The 12,041-nt window shown below is 38.1% G+C and overlaps 1 protein-coding gene across 6 annotated transcripts in view; it reads left to right on the plus strand.

The window, feature by feature from the left end:
• Positions 1-12,041, plus strand: part of RBPJ (recombination signal binding protein for immunoglobulin kappa J region) — a 237,907-nt gene that overhangs the window by 203,545 nt on the left and 22,321 nt on the right. For all 6 annotated transcript variants that reach the window (XM_040237974.1, XM_040237977.1, XM_040237979.1 and 3 more), the window contains one exon: positions 6,022-6,117. In XM_040237974.1, coding sequence (XP_040093908.1) covers positions 6,022-6,117 — 96 coding nt within the window. The remainder of the gene's footprint in view (positions 1-6,021; positions 6,118-12,041) is intronic.

Here is a 12,041-nt window from a genome sequence, read left to right on the forward strand (position 1 = left end):
ACTGGGCTCATAACCAGTGCAAAGTATCTAATAATACTAATTTTGTCTTCAAGGGCCAGACTGCCTAAATTTGAATCCTGAGACTTGAGTGTCATTTTGGAAAGTTGCTTAACTGTTCTTCCATTTCTAAAATGTGCCTAACAGTGTGTCTTAGAGGCTTTGCATACTGTTTGGGATGACAAGGAAAAAGCCCTGACATATGACGCACTAAGTAATTGCTAAATGATATAATAGAGACTAAAATGCAAGTAGAATTCAGTGTGGGGAAATGTATTTGAAATTGCTTCTTAAAAATTTTTTTCAAGTATATTGCAACTATTCACATTTTATGCCAGTGATTGGACTTCTGTGTCAGTTTTGTCAAGATATTGACCTTCTGGCTTAGCTTTTGTTTCCTTATCTACCTTGAACACTTCGGTCAGTCACGTGACTGCCTCAGGTCCCATATTATCCTTATCCTCTCCATGCTACACCACTTGTCCACTACCCAGCAGGTTTGAGGATGTGCTGTCTATTCCCTTGGAGTGTTGGTGAGAATTGTCACTATCATTTATGAATCTGTCCTTCAGTACAGATTTTCAGTCATTTACATTGTCAGCTTCTTTCTCCATTCCCTAGAGAGTATTTTCAAATACCAGTAGTACCTATGGCCTTCTTCTGACCTGTGTTAGGCATCACAGCAGACTCTCATTTTATAGAAATTGGTAAGACTTTTTGTTAGCTGGTGGCTGACTTCTTGCTAAAATTAGAGACTTAAACACTTCTGCAGCATCTCACTCTTGATTGTTACCTTCTTTTGAGGTGTCTCCTTCCTTAGCATCTGATAGACAGTTTCAGTTCTCCCCTTACTGGTTCTTCTTCATTTCCTTTTATACATTTTCTTCTTGACATTCCTATCACTGTGTTTTCTTTCTGAGAGATTTCATTCACTTCCATGGCTTTAGTTGTGAGCTATATACCAATGAACCCTACTTTTCCAGCCCAGATCCTTCTCTGGAACTACAGGTGGTTATTTCCAACAACCTATTGAATACTTTCAGCTTGGAGTTCTGGGGCATTTCAGAGTTGACATTTGTCAAATATAATGGATCTTATTATACGCTTGCCTCTCCTGAAACGAAAGGCTTAAATGTTGTTTTCTCCTGTACTATCTTCTATTACCTCTTTCTTAGTGTGTCAGCCTTATTTCAAGTATTTCTCTGTGCTTTCTAAAGTCCTTTCCCTATTTCACCACTAGAATTAACTGAAAAAGAAAATTGTATGTCTTTAAAAAAAACAAAACCCTCAAGATCTTATGTTGCCTTTTGTGTACATTGAAAATCTGGATTCCACAGAATGGTGCCTTCTTGTTTGTTTCTTTAGTTTTAGCTCGTGAGATCTTTGATCTTCATTACTGCATGTGGGATCTTTTTGTTAGTTGCCCGCATGCAAAATCTTAGTTGCAGCATGTTGGATCTAATTCTGTGACCAGGGATCAAACTCCGACCCCCTCCTTTGGGGTCGCAGAGTCTTAGCCACTGGACCCCCAGGGAAATCACAGCATGGTGTTTTTTTGGTAATGGGGTTCAGTGGCTCAGATGGTAAAGAATCTGACTGCAATGTGGGAGACCCAGGTTCCATCCCTGCGTTGGGAAGATCCCCTGGAGAAGAAAATGGCAACCCACTCCAGTATTCTTGCCTGGAAAAATCCCTGGAGGGTGGAGCCTGGTGGGCTGCAGTCCATGGGGTTACAAAGAGTTGGACAGGACTGAGCAACTAACACTTTCACTTTGGGATAAAATTAAATGACGATCTTTTCCTAGTTTCAAAGAGATGGATTTTTTTTTTTTTTAAGATTTTAAGTTTTTCCTAGGTATTTTAAGACGTTTTATTACCTGCTAATGCTTTTATCATCATCTGTCATAGGGTGGGATTTGAATTAACTTAAACGTTTATATTTAGTATTTAATTTTTTTTTAAGATTTATTGTTTTGGCCGTGCCGGGTCTTTGTTGCTGCGTATTCTCTTTTCTCCAGCTGCGGCGAGCGGGGACTGCTCTTCATTGCAGTGCACAGGCTTCTCTTTACAGCAGCTTCTCTTGCTGTGGAGCACGGTCTCAAGGGCACATAGGCTTCAGTAGTTGCAGAACGACTCAGTGGTTGTGGCTCAAGGGCTCTAGAGCAAGGGCCCAGTAGTTTTGGCGCATGGGCTTGGTTACTCCGCAGCATGTGGGATCTTCCTGGACCAGGGATCGAATCAGGCTCTTTATTACCTCTGCCCTCCTTAACATCAGTTCAGTTCAATCGCTCAGTCGTGTCTGACTCTTTGCGACCCCATGAATTGAAACACACCAGGCCTCCCTGTCCATCACCAACTCCTGGAGTATACCCAAATTCACATCCGTCAGGTTGGTGATGCCATCCAGCCATCTCATCCTCTGTCGTCCCCTTCTCCTCCTGCCCCCCAATCCCTCCCAGCATCAGAGTCTTTTCCAATGAGTCAACTCTTTGCATGAGGTGACCAAAGTACTGGAGTTTCAGCTTCAGCATCATTCCTTCCAAAGAACACCCAGGGCTGATCTCCTTTAGAATGGACTGGTTGGATCTCCTTGCAGTCCAAGGGACTCTCAAGAGTCTTCTCCAACACCACAGTTCAAAGCTTCAATTCTTGGGCGCTCATCTTTCTTCACAGTCCAACTTTCACATCCATACATGACCATAGGAAAACACAATCGCCTTGACTAGATGGACCTTTGTTGGCAAAGTAATGTCTCTGCTTTTGAATATGCTGTCTAGGTTGGTCATAACTTTCCTTCCAAGGAGTAAGCGTCTCTTAATTTCATGGCTGCAATCACCATCTGCAGTGATTTTGGAGCCCAAAAAGATAAAGTCTGACACTGTTTCCTCTGTTTCTCCCTCTATTTGCCATGAAGTGATGGGACCAGATGCCATGATCTTCATTTCCTGAATGTTGAACTTTAGGCCAACTTTTTCACTCTCCTCTTTCACTTTCATCACGAGGCTTTTTAGTTCCTTTTCACTCTCTGCCATAAGGGTAGTGTCATCTGCATATCTGAGGTTATTGAAATTTCTCCCAGCAACCTTGATTCCAGCTTGTGCTTCTTCAGCTCAGCGTTTCTCATGATGTATTCTGCACAGAAGTTAAATAAGCAGGGTGACAATACACAGCCTTGACGTACTCCTTTTCCTATTTGGAACCAGTCTGTTGTTCCATGTCCAGTTCTAACTGTTGCTTCCTGACCTGCATATAGGTTTCTCAAGAGGCAGGTCAGGTGGTCTGGTATTCTCATCTCTTTCAGAATTTTCCACAGTTGATTGTGATCCACACAGTCAAAGGCTTTGGCATAGTCAATAAAGCAGAAATAGATGTTTTTCTGGAACTCTCTTGCTTTTTCCATGATCCAGCGGATGCTGGCAATTTGATCTGTGGTTCCTCTGCCTTTTCTAAAACCACCTTGAACATCTGGAAGTTCGCGGTTCACGTATTGCTGAAGCCTGGCTTGGAGAATTTTGAGCATTACTGTACTAGCGTGTGAGATGAGTGCAATTGTGTGGTAGTTTGAGCATTCTTTGGCATTGCCTTTCTTTGGGATTGGAATGAAAACTGACCTTTTCCAGTCCTGAGGCCACTGCTGAGTTTTCCAAATTTGCTGGCATATTGAGTGCGGCACTTTCACGGCATCATCTTTCAGGATTTGAAACAGCTCAACTGGAATTCCATCACCTCCACTCGCTTTGTTAGTAGTGATGCTTCCTAAGGCCCACTTGACTTCACATTCCAGGATGTCTGGCTCTAGATGAGTGGTCACACCATCGTGATTATCTTGGTCGTGAAGGTCTTTTTTGTACAGTTCTTCTGTGTATTCTTGCCACCTCTTCTTAATATCTTCTGCTTTGTTAGGTCCATACCATTTCTGTCCTTTATCGAGCCCATCTTTGCATGAAATGTTCCCTTGGTATCTCTAATTTTCTTGAAGAGATCTCTAGTCTTTGCTATTTGGTTGTTTTCCTCTATTTCTTTGCATTAATCGCTGAGGAAGGCTTTCTTATCTCTCCTTGCTATTCTTTGGAACTCTGCATTCAGATGCTTTTATCTTTCCTTTTCTCCTTTGCTTTTCGCTTCTCTTCTTTTCACAGCTATTTGTAAGGCCTCCTCAGACAGCCATTTTGCTTTTTTGCATTTCTTTTCCATGGGGATGGTCTTGATCCCTGTCTCCTGTACAATGTCCCAAACCTCTGTTCATAGTTCATCAGGCACTGTCTATCAGATCTAGTCCCTTAAATCTATTTCTCACTTTCATTGTATAATCATAAGGGGTTTGATTTAGGTCATACCTGAATGGTCTAGTGGTTTTCCCTACTATCTTCAATTTAAGTCTGAATTTGGCAATAAGGAGTTCATGATCTGAACCACAGTCAGCTCCCAGTCTTGTTTTTGCTGACTGTATAGAGCTTTTTCATCTTTGGCTGCAAAGAATATAGTCAATCTGATTTCGGTGTTGACCATCTGGTGATGTCCATGTGTAGAGTCTTCTCTTGTGTTGTTGGAAGAGAATGTTTGCTATGACCAGTGCGTTCTCTTGGCAAAACTTTTGGCCATACCTCTATTTGAACCATGTATTTCATTACAGTTTGTTTTCCAGATATGTTTTACTGTCTTTACTGGACTTTGAGCTTTGTTTCTGTGGTAAGGATAAATTCTCAATCTATTGGATTCCAGTGTTACCTTTTCTGCCTTGAATCAGTACATATAAACACTGTCATCTAGATTATCTCATTTATCCACAACCACTCTATATTATGTCAGCATTATTCTTATTACCAGATACAGAAATCAAGCTAGATGTGGTTAAGAGATATGCCCCAGGCCACTTAGTTTCTGAGTGCTGCAAGTGTAAACTCCCCACCCTTGACAACTCAGTACTATTCTATGGGCTTCCCTAGTGGCTCAGACCATAAAGAATCTGCCTGCAATGTTTGAGACCCACGTTCTTGCCTGGAGAATCCCATGGACAGAGAAGCCTGGTGGCAGTCTGTGGGGTAGCAGACTCAGACACAACTGAGCAACTAACTCTTTCACTTCACTTTTCATTAATCTATAGCTGTCCTCTTATACATTTGTCTTTTTACTTATAAATAAAATAGTATTCAGTATATTAGAAGTGCTTCTTAATGATTGTTTTTGAAGCACTTCTGCTTTAATTTTGTAATGTGTTAAACATCTTAAGAATCAGGATTCTACTGATTGAGATAAGTGAAAGTTTGATCTTTGTAGACCTTGGGTTCTTTGTATTCCTTAGCAAAGTAATTGATAAATATTTTTAAGACATTGAACTTTTTATACAGTATTTGCATAATAAATGGATAGTTGGAGTACTTTGTACCCAAAACAGTTAACATTGTATTTTTGTCAAAATTTAATTGTGTTTCCCTAATTTGAATTACCCTTTATTAAACTTTGTGTTTAGTAACATCATTGAGAGTAATTATGAGTTTGTATATAAATGATAGCCCTTTCTTCTTCCGTTTGTAGGGTTGTTATTTTAAGAATATGTAATAATAAATTGGATGACCTGAGAATTTCTTACGGTTTTGTATTTGGTGAAAAACACTCATTCTAATAGCTGGAGGGAGAGGGGCTAGTCTTAGTGGTGAATTAGATTATTAAATACAAAATATTGCACATGATTAATTTTATAAAGGGTTTAAAGCCTAATAAGCAATGTACTTGATGTTTCTAGTTACTCTATAAGTTGTAATTGTGGTTTAATTGACTTACGTCATAAATTCTTATAGTGAGGGACAGTTTCTTCTTTGCAGAGAACAAAGTATACTGTTGAAGATGAGCAGTATTTCTTTCCTCACTGTATAATATTTTTTAAGTTTAGTTATGGTTTGTTTTGCTTTATTGTTTTCATTTTTAGATTTACTTGTTTCAAACATTTTTAGGCATTCTTTTTACAGAGCATAGTAATATTCCAAATCTTACCCCTGTAATAGTAATATTTATATTTTATTTTAGGGAAGCTATGCGAAATTATTTAAAAGAGCGAGGGGATCAAACAGTGCTTATTCTTCATGCAAAAGTTGCACAGAAGTCATATGGAAATGAAAAAAGGTAAGATTTTTTCGTTTGTGGATAGTTAGTTAATAGTTATCACATGAATTTACAAATGATGTATTGATATGCAAGTAAGAGAATGGTTTCTGTTATTGGGTCATTTGCAAGTACAAAGGGAAAAATACAGGATTTGTCTCTATTGTCTCTGTTTAGTACAGATCCTCTGGCTAAATTCCTGATTTCGCAAAATGAAATAATCCATAATTTTTATTCAGGGCTCTGTAGTATTCCCTAAGTACTTGTGTGGTACATTAGCTCATTCAAAAAGTAGTTTTCCTTTTGGTGCAAAATGTAGTTTTATAAAGAAATATGACCTCAATATTACCATTTTAAAAAGAAAAAGGCTTAAACAGACCCCAGAATTGAATTATGGAGTGATTGTGAAGAAAAGTACTCCCAGCCCTTTCCACCTTGATTGTGTGTCTGTTCAGGTTAAGGGAGAAATAGCAGAGTTGAGGTGGTGCTCATATTATGTGAATGTGGCATTACAGAAATGACCTATAAATCAGATTAGCCAAAATTAGAGAACAGATTTTAATGTTTAGTGTTTATCTTGGTATCTTTTCAATTTCAGCATTTTTGGTATATGCTTATGGGTTTTTGTTACTTGCTTTTTCACTTAGTTCCCAGAATTTTCCTGTTAATAGTTTCTCAAGTCTTCGTCTTTCAGATAGCATTTTTATGTTAAGCATAAAATAACATGCTTTGGTGGACAAGGCTGCTTATGGAGGAACATGAAAGATTTTTTGGGATTGGCTCGAAAGGTAATAAAACTGAACTGGAAGAAGGAATGAAAACTCAGGTTTCAGTATTGGATTGAAAGGAATGAGTGGACTCTTTGTGATTCCACAAAATCTTTGAGTTTGTGAGATAAAGGAAATCTTAGCATATGCATAAGAGAGAGGAAATGGAGTACATTGATTTCATGTGCTAAAAAGTTTTTAAATAGTCTGTTTCTAAAAGTCCTCTAAATCTGAGTTGAAACTATTTAGTTGATAATGTTATCATCAAAGAGGATTAGCAGCTGAGAACAGTATTTAGGACTCATATTGTCAAGTGTTCTTTTTTAGTTATTCAAGTTCTCTAAATTTCTGATTACTCATGAAACTTAATCATATGATTCAAATACTAGAAGAAGTTGGTACTTATGGTTTGGGACATAGAAACCAAATCAAGATAGTGGCCCCTTTTTGCATGAAGTTGATACTGGGTGTTCAGGTCTCCCTGCCCCATGACGTCATGTAAATATAGGAGATGATCTTTTTTTTTTTTTTTAAACTCCTAAGGAAAGCAAACCAAGTCAGTACCTTCATTACTTGAGATGGATCTAAAAGGCTGGTGTTGCACCTCATGGTGATGAAGGAACAGCTTCCCTTTATCCAGTCATATCTAGACATTATTCAGGAAATGCCTTACAGATGTTTTAAAGTTTTAACCCTTCGAAGAATCTTGTAAATCGGAGTGCATTAGTGAGGAAACAAAAGATCGGATTCTTTAGAAATGGGATGGTAGACAACAGAATAGAAAATACTAGAGATCTCTTAAAGAAAATTGGAGATATCAAGGGAGCATTTCATGCAAGGGTGGGCATGTTAAAGAACAAATAATGAGGACCTATCAGAAGCAAAACAGATTAAGAAGAGGTGGCAAGAATACACAGACGAACCATACAAAAAAGTCTTAATGACCTGGATAGCCACAATGATGAGGTCATTCACCTAGTGCTGGACATCCTAGAGTATGAAGTTAAGTGGATCTTAGGAAGCATTACTAGGAACAAACCTAGAGGTGGAGGTGATGGAATTCCAGCTGAGCTATTTAAAATCCTAAAAGAACATCTTTTAAAGTGTTGTGCTCAATATGTCAGCAGATTTGGAAAACTCAGCAGCAGCCACAGAACTGGAAAAGATGAGTTTTCATTCCAGTCTCAAAGAAGGGCAATGCCAAAGAATGCTCAAAACTATCATACAGTTGTGCTCAGAATCCTTCAAGCTAGGCTTCAGCACTATGTTTACCGAGAACTTCTGGATGTACAAGCTGTGTTCCAAAGAGGCAAAGGAAGCAGAGAGAAATTGCCAATATTCGTTGGATTGTGGAGAAAGCAAGGAAGTTCCAGAAAAACATCTGCTTCATTGACTATGCTAAAGCCTTTGATGTTGTGGATCACAACAAACTGGAAAATTCTTAAGGAGATGGGATTGCCAGACCACCTTACCTGTCTCTTGAGAAACCTGTGTGTGAGTCAAGAAGCAACAGTTAGAACTGGACATGGGATAACTGACTGGTTCAGAATTGGGAAAGGAGTACATCAAAGCTGTATATTGTCATCCTGGTTATTTAACTTTTATGCAGAGTAAGTATATCATACGAAATGCTGGGCTTGATGACTCACAAGCTGGAATGAAAATTGTCAGGAGAAATAACAACAACTTCAGATATGCACATGATATCACGGTAATGGCAGAAAGAGGAACTAAAGAGCCTCTTGATGAAGGTGAAAGAGGAGAGTGAAAAAAACGGGCTTGAAACTCAGTATTAAAAAGCTAAGATCATAGCATCTGGTCACATCACTTCATGGCAAATAGAAAGGGACAAAGTGGAAGCAGTGACAGATTTTATTTTCTTGGGCTCCAAAATCAATGCAGACTGACTGCAACCATGAAATTAAAAGATGCTTGCCTCTCAGAAGAAAAGCTATGACAAACCTAGACAGCCAGCATATTTAAAAATAGGGTTATCACTTTGCCAACAGAGGTCAATATAGTTAAAGCTATGATTTTTACAGTAGTCATATATGGATATGAGAGCTGGACCATAAAAAAGGCTTAGTGCCAATAATTGATGCTTCTTTTGTATTGTGATACTGGAGAAGCCTCTTGAGAGTCCCTTGGACTGCAAGGAGATCAAAACAGTCAATCCTAAAGGAAATCAGTCCTGAATCTTCATTGGAAGGATTGATCCTAAAGCTCAAGCTCCAGTACTCTGGCTACCTGGACTCATTGGAAAAGACTCTGATGCTGGGAAAGATTGAGGGCTGGAGAAGAAGGGGTCAACAGAGGTCAATATAGAGATGATTAGATGGCATCACCGACTCAATGGACACGAATTTGAGCAAACTCCAGGAGATAGTGAAGTACAGAGGAGCCTGGTGTGCTGCAGTCCATGGGGTTGCAAAGAGTCGGACACAACTTAGTAACTGAACAACAACAGTGAAAATAGGAATAATTTAACTTAACAAGTTGATTGTATAGCTGCTCACCTGGGCAGTGTTGCTTTCCCTCTCCCCACCCGTGGATTTCTGAAGATCCATTTTAGTATGTTTTGATTCATTTATTAACTCATTTTTTTCTTTATTTCTGACAACCTGCTAGATTCTAGGTACTATGCAAAAGGCTCTTTTAAGCCAAGAGTTTTAAAAGTCGCTATGTCATTTAATACTGAAGTGGATAACAGACCCAGTGGAGATACAGACAGGGAAGAGCTTCTCAAAGTCCCAGATAAGATTCCTGTTTGCTAGTCACTGTTAAAAATATAAAGCTATAGTGGCTTATCAAGTTAAAATAGGTGATTTAGTGATTATTTTTTATTATGGTTGTATTTATTTTCAATTTCTTTCTATTATTTGGGTATTGCCTGGTGAATCTAAAAACCTCAGTGAAATGAAAGATCAAGGAATCTAAGCTTCTGACTCCAAAAAATGAAAAGATTAAAAAAAAAACGCCAGAGTAACTACTTTCTTATATTTACTGTGTTATTAACATTTCCAGAAGAGACATGGCACTAGTTTTACACTAAAGGCAAAAACTTCTCAAAATTACTTGATTTTTAAAAAGTATTAGTAGTCAGGGGCTGCTAACAGAGGTGAGTCTCCTGAGTGATTGTCAGGGCTTCTTACAGGAAGAGGTCTTGTCCCTTACTGCTTGGTAGAGTGTAGTAGAAAGAGGAAATCTGCTTTCTTTCTTGTTGATCAGATTCAGGCCTTTCTGAAAAGCTGCTAAGTATAGGCATGAGGTAACCTGGGGACATGACCACAGTCCTCTTGGCTTACAAAATAATTCCAGTGAATGATGCTAGAAATATTTGAGCAGGAAGTTTTATCCTAAAATTTAAATTGTTCTGAGAATTTACTTTTGTGCCTAATAAGGAATATTTCTTTGCTTAACACATTTGGTATCCCACTTATGTTAGTGGTTGGTTTTAACCTTTCATTGAAAACGTTCTTTACAAGATTGAAATATAAACTTAAAGAAAAAGTTATTTTGTCTAGAGGAAAATTTCCATTAAAGATATGGAAATGCAATTTGATGTATTAACATTTCTTCAACTTTGTGTTAGGGGAAGTATGAATAATCATCAAAGGGTAATGATTCGGCCAAAATAGTCAGATAATGTAAATGATGTGTTTAGATTTTGTCTGATATTATGTATTGGGCTGAATAAAAAGACTTCTTTGAATCTGTAAGGTATTTTCCAGACCTCATCTTAGGATTTGAGGGAAAAGTTGTTGAATCATTCTCTGAAAATAAAGACTGATTGTTTGACTTAGGAAATGAATAAAATCATAAATGTGTGCATATCGCCACCAAGTGGTAGATAAAAGCATTGTTTGCCTTAGTTGCTTAGATGTAGCTACTGGGAAAGATTAGAAAATAAAGGCGCATTGTTTCATAAAGTATGCTTTCATAGCAGCTGTTAAACTCTGAAAGGTGAGCACTTGATTTCAGACTTCACTAATTGTTTGGTACATATTGAGCATCTGTCCAAGTTAAAAACATCGATTTGCATACTACTATAAAGGTATATAATTAATTTTTCTTCTGTTAATTAGGTAATATTCTTTCCTTCCCTTCCTTCATTTCTTTTCATTTGTCTGTAATTTTTAAATTGATGATTATCTTCTGTTTGATTATTATATTACTGCAGAAGTCTCTGGAGATGAAGATTTGAATCGTTAGCTGATTTTTTAGGGGGTGGCAATATTGGGATGTTTAAAATAAGATTTCATCATCACATGGTAGAAATAATGTTAATGTTTATATTGGATTTGCTATTTTCTTGCATCACAGCTTTTTTTAAAATGAGTTGTAGAGTTGATTTAAAACTAAGGCTAGTTTAGAGACAGTTGAAGACTCTTCATTTTTCTTAGATTTATTACATGACTGGAAAGCACTTTCAGTATAGAACCTTAGTGTTTTAAGTGATAAAGAATTTCTTGACAATCTTTCTGATTTTATGCCCTGTTGGTTTCATACCACTTCATCGCAGTACTTTTGAGAAAACCAGCACTACTGAGTCTTCTGGGCTTTCCTCATGGCTTAGGTGGTAAAGGATCCACCTGCAATGCGGGAGACCTAGGTTTGATCCCTGGGTTGGGAATATCCCCTGGAGAAGGGAAAGGCTACCCACTCCAGTATTCTGGCCTGGAGAATTCCGTGGACTGTATAGTCTAAGGGGTCGCACGAGTTGGACATGACTGAGCGACTTTAATTTCTTTTTCACTTTCACTGAGTCTTTAACAGTTTTAGACCTCTTTCCAGGTGTGAAATAAAAGTATCTTTTGTGATAACTTGTTGGGATTTGATTACTATATTTGGTACACTGTACTAAAACGCAGCAAGTTTTATAGTTGGTATACCAGTTTACTAAGGAGACCTAGTATTTGTCAGTGTTCAGTAAAATACTAATAGGAGATAAGTTTTCCAAAATTGATGCCTTCTCAGCTTCCTAATAGTGTGCCAGCTAGGAATTTGAGTCTGTGCCATGGTAAGTATTGGGTAGTTCCCAGCATTAGAGGCCAGAGAGATCCCTGGTATAGACTTGAATGAGCAAATTCCAGAACTGGCCCAGCTAATCTAGGCATCCCTCCAAATTTGGAGTGACCTGGAGCTGAGCCCAGAGCCTCTGCTGTGACCTCTGTACTC

The sequence above is a fragment of the Oryx dammah genome, unplaced genomic scaffold (genome assembly GCF_014754425.2).
Source record: "Oryx dammah isolate SB20612 unplaced genomic scaffold, SCBI_Odam_1.1 HiC_scaffold_3, whole genome shotgun sequence".
NCBI classification, from domain to species: domain Eukaryota; kingdom Metazoa; phylum Chordata; class Mammalia; order Artiodactyla; family Bovidae; genus Oryx; species Oryx dammah.